This window comes from Penicillium taxi (assembly GCF_028828555.1).
Source record: "Penicillium taxi strain IBT 34144 chromosome Unknown utg000001l_segment0_segment0, whole genome shotgun sequence".
Lineage (NCBI taxonomy): Eukaryota > Fungi > Ascomycota > Eurotiomycetes > Eurotiales > Aspergillaceae > Penicillium > Penicillium taxi.
The window spans coordinates 2154639-2170920 of record NW_026643203.1 but is presented as its reverse complement, the minus strand read 5'-3'; the positions used below and the strand labels follow the sequence as shown (position 1 = coordinate 2170920).

At 47.0% G+C, this 16282-nt stretch overlaps 6 protein-coding genes across 6 annotated transcripts; 2 read left to right on the top strand and 4 right to left on the bottom strand.

The window, feature by feature from the left end:
* Nucleotides 1-974: 974 nt before the first annotated feature.
* Nucleotides 975-3104, bottom strand: rscE (uncharacterized protein; the record flags this gene model as incomplete). Its single annotated transcript, XM_057203453.1, has 3 exons — nucleotides 975-2345; nucleotides 2398-2966; nucleotides 3014-3104. The coding sequence occupies 3 exons, from the start codon at nucleotides 3102-3104 to the stop codon at nucleotides 975-977; spliced, it is 2031 nt and encodes a 676-aa protein (XP_057067526.1).
* A 461-nt stretch (nucleotides 3105-3565) lies between these two features.
* Nucleotides 3566-4258, bottom strand: N7495_000782 (glutathione S-transferase family protein; the record flags this gene model as incomplete). Its single annotated transcript, XM_057203452.1, has 1 exon — nucleotides 3566-4258. The coding sequence occupies one exon, from the start codon at nucleotides 4256-4258 to the stop codon at nucleotides 3566-3568; it is 693 nt and encodes a 230-aa protein (XP_057067525.1).
* Nucleotides 4259-5379: 1121 nt separating this feature from the next.
* N7495_000781 (uncharacterized protein) lies at nucleotides 5380-9191 on the top strand (the record flags this gene model as incomplete). Its single annotated transcript, XM_057203451.1, has 7 exons — nucleotides 5380-5459; nucleotides 5526-6608; nucleotides 6661-7377; nucleotides 7428-8423; nucleotides 8474-8759; nucleotides 8817-8931; nucleotides 8986-9191. 7 exons carry the CDS (start codon nucleotides 5380-5382, stop codon nucleotides 9189-9191), a joined length of 3483 nt encoding a protein of 1160 aa, XP_057067524.1.
* Nucleotides 9192-10681: 1490 nt separating this feature from the next.
* On the top strand, nucleotides 10682-10960 carry N7495_000780 (uncharacterized protein; the record flags this gene model as incomplete). The annotated part of the gene is made up of 1 exon (XM_057203450.1): nucleotides 10682-10960. The coding sequence occupies one exon, from the start codon at nucleotides 10682-10684 to the stop codon at nucleotides 10958-10960; it is 279 nt and encodes a 92-aa protein (XP_057067523.1).
* Nucleotides 10961-11424: 464 nt separating this feature from the next.
* N7495_000779 (putative sister chromatid cohesion factor (Chl12)) lies at nucleotides 11425-14670 on the bottom strand (the record flags this gene model as incomplete). The annotated part of the gene is made up of 3 exons (XM_057203449.1): nucleotides 11425-11827; nucleotides 11878-14392; nucleotides 14448-14670. The coding sequence occupies 3 exons, from the start codon at nucleotides 14668-14670 to the stop codon at nucleotides 11425-11427; spliced, it is 3141 nt and encodes a 1046-aa protein (XP_057067522.1).
* Nucleotides 14671-15065: 395 nt separating this feature from the next.
* On the bottom strand, nucleotides 15066-16240 carry N7495_000778 (electron transfer flavoprotein subunit alpha/FixB family protein; the record flags this gene model as incomplete). Its single annotated transcript, XM_057203448.1, has 3 exons — nucleotides 15066-15643; nucleotides 15707-15875; nucleotides 15944-16240. The coding sequence occupies 3 exons, from the start codon at nucleotides 16238-16240 to the stop codon at nucleotides 15066-15068; spliced, it is 1044 nt and encodes a 347-aa protein (XP_057067521.1).
* Between the last annotated feature and the right edge of the window lie 42 nt (nucleotides 16241-16282).

The following is a 16282-nucleotide window of genomic DNA, read 5'->3' as shown; positions in this document are numbered from 1 at the left end:
AAAATAATAAAATGAACGTTTAAATAAATGTTTGACTTTCTAATAGGAACAAGTCTAGTCCTTGACATCTGTATTTAGTCCTGCCGTAAACGTAGCTCTTCAAGCTCTTCGAGCCCGCACCCTGACACAACCAGTTTTCATGAACTTTACAGCTTAGAAGTTTACTCTCAAAATAGCTTAATCCGTTATTGTCACTGAGTCAATTACATTACTATGCTCTATTCTACAAAAAAAGTTTCAAATTATTGTGAATGTCGTCAGTGATATATAAAGAGCTGTGCGGTCAGCCTAATCCCAACCCCCCAAGAACCATTGGGCCTAAATCTAGACCGTAGTTGAACAATTTTGGGGGGAATAGACAACGTTGCAAATGTCACAATTGTAGTCTTGCAATAAATAGTAATAAGAGAAGGTCAGAAATGGCATAGTATTTCAACTAAGTTTCAAACATTGAATCATTAGTGATACGCGCTCTTTAGGGCTTTCAACTCTCCCGATTTATTTCATCCTCACTTTCACTCTCGCTTTCACCTATAGCTATCTGTTATCCATGAACCAAAAGCGAGTCGAAAAATATAATTGAACTATGGAAGTAGACAGTCAACATTGGAAGGGTACTAGGTAATGACTCGAACGACATATATGCTTGACTAATGTAATCAAGATAAAAGGAAATCTCATACTAATAATCTTATATACCTTTGAAATCTAGAGAACTCAAGAGATATTTCCAACATCAACATTGATTAGAAATAAAAGGTAAACACATTTAAGAAAATAAAAAAGAAGACCCCCAGCCTCCTGCTTCAATCCGCATAACCAACTCCATTGAGGTCAATTGAGTGTTGAGCAGGAGGTGAATCGACTTGAAACTCCCACGTGTAATTGAAACTGCGCCTTTTCCTTGCCAGGTAAAATTTAAATATTCATAACACGCCACCAAGACCATTTATTCAACTCTGCTTTGGGAAAATCTACAGATCGAGAGTCTTGAAGTCGGCACCAGCCTGAGCGCTCAGAGGCTGAGGACCCGCCCGAATATCACTGCCGACGGACTGGAAACTGTAGTGATTGCCAATTCCAGCTGTGGCGGCATTCACAAGCATAGTGCTGGTGTGCTCGTTAGGACCTTGAATGCTGACTGCCTGCAAAGCATCCTGCGCCTCCTTAACGCGCTTCTTGAATGCCATCCGATCCAGGAAAAGCTGCTGACGTGCCTGCTCTAGTTCACGGCGCTCGGCGTCGATGATTTCCTCCATCTCGTTGAACTGCTGCAGCTTGATTTCAAACTTCTGCAGAGTAACGTTGACCGCGGCACCGACCAAACGGGTCATCTCACGCTCTTCGTGTGATGCAAGAGCTCCAGCGCGCGCAGCGGAAGCAGCCAGGGCAACAGTGGAAAGAGCCTCCTTGGGCTTCTCAATTTGTAGCTCAGTCTCACGGACATCCACCTCCATGGAATCTTCCGCTTTGACTCCCTCCTTGCCTTTGCCCTTCTCAAGCTGAGACCGCAATTCCTTGCGAATCGCTTCAACGGATCGGCCAGCAGCGGCGGCAGCCACAGCAGGTTCAGCCATCTGGGCGAGGAAAGCGACCACAGAGAGAACAGGGTTTTCGGTGGAATTGATAGGGTCACGGCCAGGAGCTGCACGCAGCTCTGGCATATCTTCCACGTATTGGTCCTCAATCTCCAACTGCAAAAACTTCATCACACATTCTTCACGAGTCCGAGTTCCCACGTGGGATGCAATTTGTTCCCAGTTCTCATCAAAGCTCTCCAGTCCCTCCAGAAGCAGAAGAACTTCAGCGTCTGCCCATGGAGTATTCTTGTCAGGTATGTGGCTGTAGCCCTTGTCTTCGAGCTTGACAAAGTCTGAAGCGCTGTGACTGGATGGCATGCGGCCTTCGAGGAAACAGTTCGGGCATAAATCATACTTGGCATCTGGAGTGGCGGGATTGGCTGACGTCGGTGTCGGCTTGGCGAAATGGAAACGAAGTCGTGAGCAGTCAATACCGCAGGAGAAGCAGTGTGATAGTTTCTTGGGTTCTCGAATATCAACTCCGTTTGTCGCTTCGCCGTTGGTCTGCTTCTCGGTGTCATCAGCAGGGGTGAGGTCTTTGCCATTTTCGTCATAAATATTACGGCGGAGGTCGATACTAAGTTCGCTCTTGGCAGCAGGAGTAGCGGAGGCAGCGCGGTCGGTTGCAGCATGAGGCTTGCCGGCGGTGATAGAGGATTGAGGACCGGGCTGGAAAGGCTGCAATCCCCGAGGGGTATCTGCAACGACTCGGAAGTGACCAGTGAATGGCGGGCCAATGTTTGAAGGGCGAGTTTGGGGGTCAACCTATTCAAGTCAATTAACGCCTAAAAATGGGACGAACTATTGTGTTGCTCACCTGGTAGTTGATAAGACCCCACTGCTCCAGGAACGAGTGAATGCGCATGATCGCGCAGACGTCACCCGCAAGGTTACGACGACAAGCAGTAACAGTGAGGTATTCAATCGGGTTCAGTCGGTAAGTATTAATCATAAAATCTCGGTAGTCCTTATAAGTAGCCGCCGTCTTGCTGCGGTTGCGAGCATTAAAATACTCCGCAAGAGCTTTCTTTTCAATGGGGTTGATAGTATTCATGTCAAACCAGGTGGCATAGCTGGGAAGAATGATGGCGTGGGTCTGCTGAACGAGGTGCTCGCGGGCGGAGGCCTCCAAAGAGGACTTTGTAGGCGCAGGCTGATCTTCGCCAACGGCATCTTCCAGACCTTCGGTAGCGTCTGCGGGTGGTTGCGACTCTCCGGCAGCATCTTCTAGGCCATCAGTATCACGTTTGGCATCGGGCTCAGTACCACCCATCTCCTCATCCTCTTGCTCTACATCGCCGTCACGGGGGTTGGGAGATGCTGGCGCATCAAGGGGATTATCAGACCCCTCGACCTTTTTTAGGGGTGAGTCTTGACGCGATTGCGCTGTTCCGGTTAGTATTCTTGCCTTCTTCTGTGATTAACAGACATACCGGTGTTTGGTGCGTCCATGGCACTATCAGACCCAGTTAACGCTTGAGAATTCTCGTGTACCGCAGCTGAGTTGATGGATGTGTCATCCATGATGAATCAACCTAAAGTGGCGGCTGTCGCGGGCGACAGAAGATAGGACTCCTTGCTTGAGTTTGTCGGGTCTTGCACAGTGCAATCCGACGACGCGCAATAGAATCAATGACCCGGTAGAATTAGAGCAGAAATTTGAACTGGATTCCGCTCTGATGAGGGGAATCTGGATAGTGGATTAATCTGGGATAATACCAAAAGACGGATGGTGTCTTGTCGCGAACACGAAAACTCATCTTTTCAGGACTAGCGCCAATGGAGCGGTCAATATTCTGCCCACTAGCTACTGTTTTGAAGTCTTTAACTTTTCTTTGGCAAATGAATCTTTAAGGACATTATACATGAAGTACTTAGTTTTTGGCTCTTGAAGCCAGAAGATTTCGATTATGTGTCAAATATTATATTTGGTGTTAAGATAATGTTTCGCGGCCTCTTTCGTCAGGCACATCAAAATGATATTACTAGTTGTCTGCCGCCTTGGCCGCTGCCTCGGCCTGAGCTGCAAGCACCTTCTGCAGCAACTCATCTTTCTCCTTTATAGAGTCTCCAACATAAGGACGGGCCAGCTGACGATTCAGCCAGGCATCAACGTTTGGAAACTCCTTGGCCGAGTCAATTTGGAACATAGGGAGAATACCGAACCACGGGACAAAAGCCAGGTCAACATAGCTAAATTTGCCGCCCACAAGGTACTCTTTATCAGCTAGTACCTTGTTGAGCACGCCAGAGACGCGGCGGATCTCGTTGACATATCGATCCACTGCGCTCTGAACCTTCTCGGGGTGTCCGCGTGTAAACCACACGGCCTGGCCAAAGTAAGGGCCCTGTCCAGATGTCTGGAAGTGCAGCCACTGCTTAGCGAGGAAGTACTCTTGAGAGCCAGCGGCGAAGCTGAACTTGTGCTCCTTGTCGTAAGTCTCGACCAGGTACTCGAGAATGGCACCAGATTCCCACAGGACGACTCCAGTGTTGGGGTCTTCAATGGCAGGGGCACGGCCGTTCGGGTTGATAGACACGTATGGCTCTTTCTTCAAATCTGGGAATTCAATGTTTTTCGTTTCAAAGGGGATGTTGAGTTCTTTAAGTAGAATGATCACCTTCCAAGGGTTGGGGCCGGGGCCAGCAGCATAGACGGTAATTGGTTTAAGAGACATTATGGCGTTGAGGTTTGTGCTTCTCGATAAATCTTGGAAGATGGTGATAGGAATTTGTTGAAATTGTGAATTCCAAACTTGGGCATAGGGCAGCTTATATAAATATTGAAGTACAATGTTTATGATTGAGATACATAAGCTAACCCTGAAACTTCATAGATAACTTCATTCGTTCGGTCAAAGAACTTGGTGGAGTACGGACGAAAAAGGACGAATGAACTTCGTTTATAGAGTTGATTTCATAATTCTATCGACAAATGAATCCTTCACACTTGAAATTCGGCATCCTTCAAACTTGAATTTGTAATCGCGCTGAAAATAACGCCGATGCCGAGATACGACGCACTATGTATAACTAGTTCCCGTTGTGGAGCTCTGACCCCAAAATGCAAATACCGAGTTACCGAGCCCCTCCCTACTGTGCAAGTTCACTTATTTACTTGCCTAGATAACCTTAGCATACGACTCGACAATCTCAATCCTTCTAAGCTTCCACCTTCCACCTTCCATCTTCCACCTGGACAAGCTCATAATACATTGGTATTGGATCTTCTGAGTTGTAAGTATTGATTAAGAGTTGTAGTCAAACATAAGTATGATACTTTAAGCGAACTACTCTGATCTGGATTCACGTGAGTTGATATACCGATTAGCCAGACATGTGACCCGATTGGTCATCTACTAACCATGTGACCCGATTACGATATCGAATCTCAAGTGAAAAGATCATCGAAACTTTAAGTCAACATCTTTGGCAGCTTTCAATTGATGAAAACACAAACTTCATTTCATTTCTGACTAATATTAACTCAAGTACTAGTCAACTCATCGCTGTTCACATACCTAGACGCTATCATCCTGCCCCGTATAAGTTTGAGATTGAATTGTGAGCACTCCACTTTTATGGAACGAAACCCTTGATGGTATGGTGGGTCGAGACCTTCGCTACCTATGGCGATAAGTTCCCGTCGCTTATTATCACCGTTATCCGGTGTTAGAACCTTGAAACAATTGACAGCCAACTTTTCATGCTTAATCCTAATTCCTTATTCTTTCCCCCGCTTTCCTGAAGAAACTTCATTTCCTTTTCAGTACAGTAGTCTTTTTTCTGGAATGAAAGTATGTCTCTTTCGGCCGCCCGCGGGCCAGATCATCCTCCACCTTCAAAGGCTGAGAAAGACCGCATCCGTGAACTTTCTAGGTGATTATTACCCCCTGTTCAGCTTGTGTTACCAGCTTCATTTGATGCTAAGCTCTCTGTACATAGATATTATTGTACCTTCAATCACTCCGAAAAAGATTTCAGTTCATCTGCCCCACAGGGAGATGAACAGCCTGGAGTCGCAAATCTCTCTCCTGACATCGCCCTAAATGCTATAGCACAACTAGGCGTCCTTCGGTTTGGGGCTAACAGGTCTTTCGTTTCCATCATCGATGGCCAGAATCAACTCATCATTGCTGAGGCGACTGGATCTATATCTTTGCGAAATAAAGACCAACATCTACCCGACGATGGCATATATTTGGGTTTCATCTCTCTGGATCTCGCCTGGGGTGTATGCCCCCATACAATCAAACTGTTCACATCCGTGGATAACGCAATGGAGATCGATACTCCCAACATAACTGCCAATCGAACCCGCTATATCATTCGCAATTTCACAGCGGAGGAGTGCTTCCGAGATCGACCCTATGTAGTCGGATGGCCTCACATGCGCTTTTATGCAGAAGTACCTCTGTTCAGCCCCTCTGGACATGTACTAGGCTCGTATTGCATCGTGGATGATAGCCCGCGTTCCGTCTTTGGGGATACTGAGGTCGCCTCGCTACAGGAAGTTGCGGACGCCATAGCTCAACATTTAGAGAACACTCGAATTGTACACTATCATCGTCGTGCAGAAAAATTAGTTAAGGGAGTAACAGAATTTGTTACCGGTCATTCAGAACTGATTGAAACTGAGCAGCCGGCTGCCCCGTTATTCGATCTACCCGTTCATTCCAAGCCATCGGCTGACGATGGAGGCACCCCTGAGGACTTCGATCCATCAGACAGTAACGAAGAAACATCACTATCATCCTCTTATGACAATTCCGAAAATACGGGATCGACATCTCCCATGGTGGGGTTCACGCCAGTGCGGGAGAAGATGTTGGATGACCTCTGGAATCCCGATACTCAACCTGCATCTGACGATACTAGTGCCAAGCTTGAATCTTCAAAGACCAAATCCGACTTAGTCATTTCAAAATGCATCGCTTCAATCTTCTCCCGTGCCAGTACTATTCTTCTAAGCTCAATGGAACTCGATGGAGTATTGTTTGTGGATGCATATCGAAGTAACTCTGGAACGTGGGTTATCCGTCATCCCTGCCTATTCTTACAAAAAATCTAACAATCACAGCGTATCATCTGAAACCCTCGGTGCTTGGGAGCCCCTACCCAAAGTTCTACACACAACCTTCCCAAATAACATTCCACCAGATCCATCAAAACTGAAAGAAGGGAAAAAGCTATGTGATAGCTTCGGACATGCCCTTAGGAGTTCATCGGAAAGTAGTGCCGATGATAAAGACCGTAGAGTCGCCGTAACAGAGGAGCTACTGCAGAAGATGATTACGGTTTTTCCTCACGGCCAGATTTTCAATATGAGCGATCGGGATGATGGTGCAGACTATCTTTCCTATGGTAATGCAGGTGGCGAAGCTGGCACTGAGTTGCAAACTCTCCATGAACTCACATTTCAATTATCACAGCAACTGCCAGAAGTTGATTCTGTTCTCTTTTTGCCTCTGTGGGATTGGAACAAATCCCGCTGGCTGGCCGGGACCTTAGTTTGGTCGAGCAACAAAGAGCGTGCCTTAGGGTTGGAAGAGCTTGGCTTCTTCAAGGCTTTCAGCAATTCAATCATCTCTGAAGTTGCCAGGGCTGAATGGGAGATCGCAGAGAAATCAAAATCCGATTTTATCTCCTCTGTTAGCCACGAGCTCCGTTCTCCACTCCACGGGATTCTCGGCAACGCTGAACTACTGCAGCAAACGGATCTTTCGCCTGCTCAAGGAGATATGCTCAAAATGATTGAATCATGCGGCTCGGCGTTGTTAGACGTTGTGAATCATCTGTTTGTCTTGCCTTTACTGTCTGTACATGCTCATACTAACTATCTCATAGGTTGGACTTTACAAAGATTAACAATCTGACAAGATCCAATACACTCGACAGCGACTATCCCTCAAGGTTCATCACTGTTTTCGATTTAGGGGCATTGGTAGAAGAAGCGACCGAAATGATATATACCTCGCAGATGATGGGCAAAAAGAGCATCTTCCAGTCCAAGGACATATATTCATCGGCCTCTCATGATACAACCAGTATTGAACCTCTTACTGTCATCGTTCGGATCGAGGAACTGAATAGTTTCAAGGTGCGCTCAGTGGCTGGTGCTTGGACAAGAATCGTCATGAGTCTGGTCAGCAACTCCATGAAATGGACGCAAGACGGATTTATCGAAGTCTCTCTGTCCAATGTCATCACAGAGCCCAACACTGAACCTAAAATGGTCCTTCTATCTGTGAAAGATACGGGCTGTGGAATATCTCCTGACTTTTTAAAACACTCAGTCTTCTCTCCGTTCGCTCAGGAGGATTCTCTTCAAGAAGGCGTGGGGCTTGGACTCAGTATAGTGCACTCGCTCGTGAGCTTCCTTGGAGGTGATATTAAGGTAAAAAGCGAATTGGGAGTCGGAACGCAAGTGGACATCACCGTACCTATCCACATCTTCGACTCGGGCATTGCAGAAACCACAAGTTCTAACTATGACTTGCCCAAATCCATCCCAGCCACTCGTGCATGCCTCATCGGCTTCGATGATTACCCAGGCATGTGCGAACCTCTTGGCAACTTAAGTAAAGAATCAAAGCGCAAAGTGTCGATTCAAAGCTTCCTAAGCAATGTTTTTTTGGCGCAACCGAATTGGAGCGTCTCGTTCGTCGAGGCCATTGATGAGGCCCATGGGAAGGTTGCGATCATTGAGGAAACGAAACTGCATCAGTTGATGCAAGAGGACCCTTTCTCTTTGGACCAAACGATGTTCAAATCTTTCATTGTGCTTGGAGACAAATCTCAAAAATTGAAAGACAAGACACCTTTCAATTGGATATCTCAGCCGTGTGTATCCTGAATCTCTGTTCTCGTTTTTTCTCACTAACCTATCATAGATATGGTCCTCGAAAACTAAGAAATGCCATCAAATCCCTCTTTAACGAAGCCGACTTTGATCCCAACCTATCAGAAAAGCATTCTCAAACAACGTTTGCTCCAGAGCTCATTCCTCCTCTTGATATACTTGAAATAATTGAGACTCAAAAATCTCCCGAAGAAGACTCCCCAACTTCAACTCAAACAATACTGGGTCCCTTACCACCTAATCCTGTCATACCCGAACTACCCAATAAAAACGATTTTCACGTGCTTATTGTTGACGATAACAATATCAATTTGAAGGTAGCCTTTATTTCCCCTCATCAACCTCAGTTTATATGCTAACGATTTCAATCTCAGATCATAGCTACATTCATGAACAAAATTGGCTGCACCTACGAATCTGCTACCAATGGGCTAATTGCGCTGGAGAAATACAAGGAGTCAACCAAACGATTCAAATACGTTCTAATGGGTTCGTCCATGGCTCATATTTCTGAAGAGCCAGTTTCTAACAATCATCTTCTAGATCTCTCCATGCCGGTCATGGATGGCCTCGTTTCTACGAGCAAAATCCGTGAATTTGAAAAGGAGAGCAGACTAGAACCAGCTCGCATTATGGCCGTTACTGGGGTCGCTTCTGCTGAAATGCAAAAGAAAGCCCAGTTAGCCGGTATTGACGACTACCTCATCAAACCCGTCTCCCTTCAGTCTTTGAAAACGATGATGACATGATCTTGATGAAGCGATTGGCGCTTGTGACATGTATTCTCTATACTCGGATTTAATTTTGTAATTCATTTCTTACTTCTATTCTATGAACATATCATGACCTCTGGAAGAACACATCACCCGAGGTCATTGTCCTTCAAAATTTGAGCCGAGAACATACCTACCTGGGGCTAATAACGAATTAGAATGATTCAAAGTACATGTGAGTTCTCCCCGGGTCCAAAGTAAGAGTTTTCTTCGTCGGGTGGTATGAGTGACTCCATTCCGATACCCGTCGGACTACCCGTCGGACTAAAACTTTGCATATCGGAATGAACAACTCCGATATTCAACACAACTAACCTTCTACAGAGAAAACATGAATCTGAGAAACTTTTGTGACTTTGAGACTATTCATTGTTAGAGAATATTGAAGATCAAATGATCAAAGTCAACCGATGTATTCTTCATGGCTAGAACAACCTAGGCAATATCGAACAGTCCATTACTCCTTACCTAGGTAGAAGGTACCTGAGAAGTGGTTAATCTGGCATAACCTGAATCCTATTATTAAAAACAGCCAGCTAATCCTACTTCATTCCGTTCGTTAACTTACACTCCGTGCCTAGGTATACCATTCTAGAATCCATTCAACTACATTACCTGGTGTCATATAATTGTCATTACGCCCGCTGGTAGCCGCGAAGGAGTCTCGCCCTCTATTTTAGGTCTTCCATACAGCAGACCTTGGTTCACGTGTTGGAAATTTTCTTCTTTAGATTCAGTATGTGGGGCTAAAGTACGGAGTACTAGTTATGGACCTCATCGGGTAAATAGCGGATGCCAAGGTCTAGAGCTGAGGAGGCGCAACTGTAGGCCTACCGAATCCGGAGCCCGCTCCTTCAACTACAGTAGTGAGTCAGAAATTGACATCGGAAGGGCGTTCGTATTATGTCGACATTTCTAGGCAGTGAGTCAATAACTGGCTAGATGGATCAACTATCCCTTTTAAATCATTGGTAGTGAGTGGTATGATAGCTGGTGTGATAAGCCCCGGCCGAGAGGGCTTGGTCTTGGGTCCTTCGGGCATACTTAGTAGATGGAGGACGGACTTAACTACCTAGTTAGGCTAAGGCTTGACGGACAAAATTGTATTGACCGAGTAATCAACTATTACGTGCATGGCAGGATTGGTCTTTCATGAGAAGTCCGTTTAGTCCGAGTCTTACTCCGAATGGGTTCTGTGACGTCGTGTTTAGCTAGCCTCGACTCATATTGAAGGAGTGGATACGAGGGTTTATAGAGTTTTTTAAGTTCGGACTTCCACTCCGAACTATACAGATGTACTTCCTATATAAAGACCTCGCTTTGTCGTTTACTCAAAACATCCAGCTCAGATCTTTCACATCTTGATATTCATACTTCCTCATTCGATCACCTCAATCTTCCACTATCAAGCTTCTACAGAACAATCCATTACTCTACCTCATCTCCAACTTCATCAAACTATCAAAATGGCCGGCTTAAATACCAGACCCGCTACACTGGGCATGTTCTCCTCAAAATCCACAACCTCCACAACAAAGCCCATTTCCACAACCAAGTCCGTCGCAAGCTCAGTCAAGTCCTTCGACACTTCTACCACTGCTCGCTCATCCCTCAGCAAGAAATGGTCCTCGCTAAGCTCTAAGCTATCATTTGAGCCGAAGCCTTCCAAACATTCGGGCGAATACAACGCTAAGAAGGCGTTACACAACGAGGCTGTCGCAACATACTTCAGTGTTGTGCGCTAGACTGGAAGCTCAGAAACTACCTTTTAATTCCTGAGCTTAGATTCAATCCCTCCGTTGCCAATTCTTACGCTTGTTCCTGCTGCTGCGACTTTCATTGATACCACGCTTTCGACTCGATAGTGGCCTACCGATTTGAGGTCGATGGAATGACTTTCACGATACCTATTCTATAATAATCTACCGATTTATGCGTTGCTTTCAACCTTTGAAGGCTGACAATAATTCACCTGACCTTCATATACATCCATTTGCATGTTATTGCCTCTTCCACTTGAATATTATCTAAGTCTAAGAAGTGAATTTCAGTTTGATCAATTCATGATCTATATACTAGAAACTTTTCTAGGCTTGACTCGTATCTGAATTATACCTATTTACACATGAACATTGACCAGTTCTCATCCTTCTACCTGGATCCTGCGTAAATCATAAAAAAAAGCACTAAATATGCTCACCTGGGCAGCTTAAAGCCCAACCAATAATTCATTCATCGATATAGGTTTACGCACCGCGTTGGAAAATCCTTCGTGGTATGTAACCCACACTTTCCTTCCGGCCTTTGAGGTGTCATCTATTTGACGATCCTCTGAGCCGTTGACGGGCGTGGGCTCATCAATCACCCGCCCAAAGAAATCACGCTTGACAACGCCTTCTCCCAGCGCCTTTTGAACGACGTCACGCCCATCAGCTACCTTTCCATGAGGTATCCCACTGGCCGTAGACATGTGGTCAGATTGCTTGCGCTTTATTTCTTTGCGATACTCTTGGTCTAATACCTGACGAACGGCGTAACGAACAGGCGCAGAGCTGCTAGTGGAAGCCAAAGTACTTCCAGCTTGGGAGAAAGCCACAAGCTCGTCAATGGGTCTGATTGTCTTGTTAGTCTTCATCTTTCCATAGTTTGGGTCTTCACTTACGGCTCCATTCTGTAGGCCCATCCTCCGTGACTTCCACCTTCATGCTCCACTCGGACTTTCTCAAATGTCACCCCCATTCCTGCCATCACTCGCACAGCAGACTGGACAAGAACACGCTCTGATTCTTTGCGAACGCTAGCTGTGCTCCTTTGATCGCCTTGACCGCGGACGATCACTGGCTTGACATCAGGCGAAAGCATCCTGACCAGATGCGGAATTAACTCGGTGGTTACATTGTCGCCTGACCGGAACAATCTAGTCATGGGAGCTGAGAAGGACGTATGGAATCCGTTCAGGATTGCGCGGTTCTGCTTTTGTGCTTCGAACGCGGCAAAGTCTGCTCTCGGGCCGGAAAATGGATGTTCTTCGGTATCATCATCTTCCGCCCTTTCAGGGGCCTCGATCTTACCCCTGGCCGAGGCAAAGAGGTGATGGAAGGCAAGAACAGATTGGCTCAGATATGGTCCTAATTCCCACTCTTGAGAAGCATGCACCTTGTGGGAAACTGTATCGTGGAAGTGGAGCCAGTCGTAAGCAGCACCTGGTTTCGAGAGATAGTTATCATCTTGGAATTGCTGAATGGGATATGCGGCGAAGCAGTCATTAATGCACTTGTCATGTTCGCCGCTAGCATCCACCATCTCTCGTAGTCGATTGATAGCATGTCGCTTTCGTAGATCTGCCACGCCGACGGGTAGTCGGTCGTTGGCACCACCAAATTGATCCTTAAAGCTCATACCCGTAGGAGTATCAAAGCCACCTCCGTCCGTAAAAACGCGGTTCACAATTTCACGCACTCCGCCTCGGCTCATCTCCTTGAAGAAAGAGCTACCTTCAGTTGACGCACTGAGGACTCGTTGCTCCAGCCAATTTCGAGTCAATCTCGCCGACGAAGAAAACTCGTTCCGAAGCTTGTGCGCCACCCACTCTCCAGCAACAAGGACACTGCGAATATCACCCTCCGCAGAGCCCGAATTCTTCGAGCTACGTTGCCGTTTGCTTACTAGTCCCCAGGAAGCTTCACAAAGCCTTCGGGCGCCATCACCGTCACATGGAATCCCTTCTCGAACAAAGATATCCTTCACACGCTGAACCATATTTTCCATTGGGGCTTGTCGAACGTTAATCATCTCAGCAATAGACGCAGCTCTCAGTGGCCGAAGGCTGGGATGGTATAGATCGTTGCAAACCATGATCAAAGGCCGAAGAAAACGAAAATTATCTCCTTTTCGTTTCTTGCCACCTTTCCCGCCATTCTCAGCGCTTCGATTAGAATTTCGCTGGTCGAGCAACACAAGGTCGACCAGGGCTTTCATGAAACCGCCCTCGCCGCCACTTCCCGAGCCTCCAACGACACCATCAACTTCATCCACAATCACACAGACAGGCCTTGCGGCACGGCGCACCTTCTTTTCGCCAATTTCCACGTTGGAGCCCTTGATGTTCTCCGTTCCTAGAGCATCTCGTATACGTCCCTTGACCACATCCTTACTGCGGTCATCACTAGCATTGATTTCAAGCACTTCGTAACCAGCTTGTTTGGCACAGACATGCGCCAAAGTGGTCTTTCCGAGACCAGGAGGTCCACTCAGAAGAAGGACCTTTCGGTGCATTCGTTCCTCGCTGTCATCCTCCTGGTCATTGCCAAGGCCATGATTCTTTGTCTTCGACCGAGCGAGACCTGGAAACACGATCGGTTCCCACCCTTTCATCCAGCGGAGAACCGCGCGGTGAGTGCGCTCATCTCCAATCAAGTCTGTAAATTTACGAGCTCGATACTTCTCCGTCCACATCATGCCATCCGACTTCTTTTGTCTGACATCTCTTTCGGGATTCTCGACGGATGGCTGGACAGGAGGTCGAGGTGTTGATGTAGTGGCCTTCGCCTCTCTTGATACATCATCCAGCATTTTATGGATTTCAATGCCATAGTAGCTCTTTGTCGCTCTTCCCTGAGTTACCTCAGAGCGACTGGCAATCAAACGCTCGTAGGAAACAGGAGCCTGTGCTTTCTTAATGGGGATCTGATGTGTTCTGCCTGAGCAGGTTTTGATCTGGACTTTCCTCGGCGCGGGCCGAGATGCTGCTTCCCACTGAAATGTCGGGACTATCTGAGATGTAGAATCGGCCGTCTGGGAGATGTCCGTAGTTATTTTTGGCCGCTCTAGATCGTGAATGTCTGCTGGCTCGGGCCCGATGTACTCCTGCAGCTCGAATTGATTCTTCAATTGCTCGTCTCTAAGGGCTGCAATATCATCGTCTTCGTCATCATCGTCATCAACGAATCCACCTAGCATTCTTTGCCTCTTAGGTTCAACCTGCCATGAGTTTTCGTCGGCCTCCACGGCCTTTCTTTTCTGTGGATCGTCGTTAGAAGTGGCGTGTGCCATAGCGCCTGGTGATGCTATAAACGGCATTCTTGTAATTGGAGGAGACGATGGAAGAAACACCAAACTCTGAGTTGGTGTTCGAGTAGTCGTTCGCGGAGTCTGAACAGCGGCCTTTGTCGGGGTAACTACAATCGCATTAGAACAAGGCTTTAGGATTTCAGTGATGTCTGGAAATCTCACTAGGTCCTATTTCGTCGTCACTACGAAACACATCCGACAAATTCCAGGCGCGGTGTTGTATCACGACTTTATTGCGTGTCTGCTGTTGACGCTCTGTATGGATCGCCTCAAGATCGTCGTCGAAGCAAGATTCGGAGGGAGGATTAGCGGTGTTTACAATGTCGGAATGGAGTTCGAGGGCAGGATCAAAAGAGGTTAAGAACTGAGGCGATGAGAAATTCATTCAAACGTCAAGGGTATATTGCACTTGGTCTTAGTAACTGATAGTACGGAGTACGCGTCGATAACGCGCCCGGATTTGCGCGAACAGGCCAATTTACTGCCTGAGGCTTAGAAACTAGTCCCATTTTAGCGATTAATTTCCACCATTTATAGATGATGGCTATTACAGAAGAATGTCTTCAATGAAGTATACATATTTGAAAATCATTCACGTTTCCTTGTATCAGACATAAAATTCTTTGTTATTATATTGCAGAGTGACTGGGCCCGACGACTCCAGCCTTCTCACCTGTGGTATAATATTGAACATACAAAGGGAAAAAAACCTCCAAATTGCTCAATCAATTATGGCAAATAAATCAAAATATAGCCTACCTAGAGGCTGACCCGCGGTATCTAAGCGCTTTTCAATTTTTCGGTCAACTCAGGCACCTTTTCAAAAAGATCACCGACAAGGCCAACATCAGCAATTTGGAAGATAGGCGCATCGGCATCCTTGTTGATAGCAGCAATGACCTTGCTGTCCTTCATACCAGCCAAGTGCTGGATAGCACCGGAGATACCAGTGCAGAGGTAAAGCTGAGGAGCCACGTTCTTGCCAGTCTGTCCAACCTGCAAGCTGTTGTCGGCGAACCCACTGTCGACAGCAGCACGGGAAGCACCGATAGCGGCACCAAGAGAGTCAGCCAGCGGAATCATAATACGATCAAACTCTTCCTTGGACTTGAGACCACGGCCGCCAGACACAACGCGGGTTGCAGTGGAGAGGTCAGGACGTTCGGACTTGGTCAGCTCCTCGGACACCCACTCGGTCTGGGAGGGGGCATTTGAGTCCACGCCATCCACAATCTCGGCAGAGCCACCTTCTGTCTCGACCCCTTGGAAGGCAGTACCACGAACAGTGATCACTTTGATGCTGTCGGTCGACTGAACGGTCAATATGGCGTTACCGGCGTAGATGGGACGAACAAAGGCTATATTCTTAGTTAAGAGGCCGATCACATGTCAAACTCACATGTCTCGAGAGAAGTACTTACTGTCCTCACTCTCAATTCCGGTTATATCCGAAACCTGTTGAACATCCAAGAGAGCAGCAACACGTGGTAGAAGGCTCTTACCGAAAGCTGAGTGACCAGCCACGATGTGAGTGTATTCGCCCTTCTTGATATTCTCGACGAGGAGCGGGGCATAGTTCTCCGGAAGACCCTGAATACGTAGAGTTTCACGTATTAGCCACTGCTTCCAGGTACAACAAAAAGCGCAAGAGGTGATACCTTCTCATATGCGTCGCTCTCCACAGCAATAACTTTCTCAATGCCTTGGATCTTGGCCGCCTCGGCAGCAGCGGTGCCCTTGACACCACTTCCAGCTAGGAAGGCTGTTACCGGACCACCAAGCTTCTGTGCTGCCACAATAGCGGATAGTGATGAGTTCTGCAGCTTGCCATCACGCTGCTCAAGGACGGCGAGGGTCGAAAGAAGGCGGGCAAGCGCCGACTGTCCCAGAGTACGAGTTGGTTGAATTTGGGACCGGGCAGCCCGTAGCACTGAATATCTAGCGATTGGAATCATGGTGACAACTAAGTGAAGAGAACTGGTGTTCCCTTCCAATGA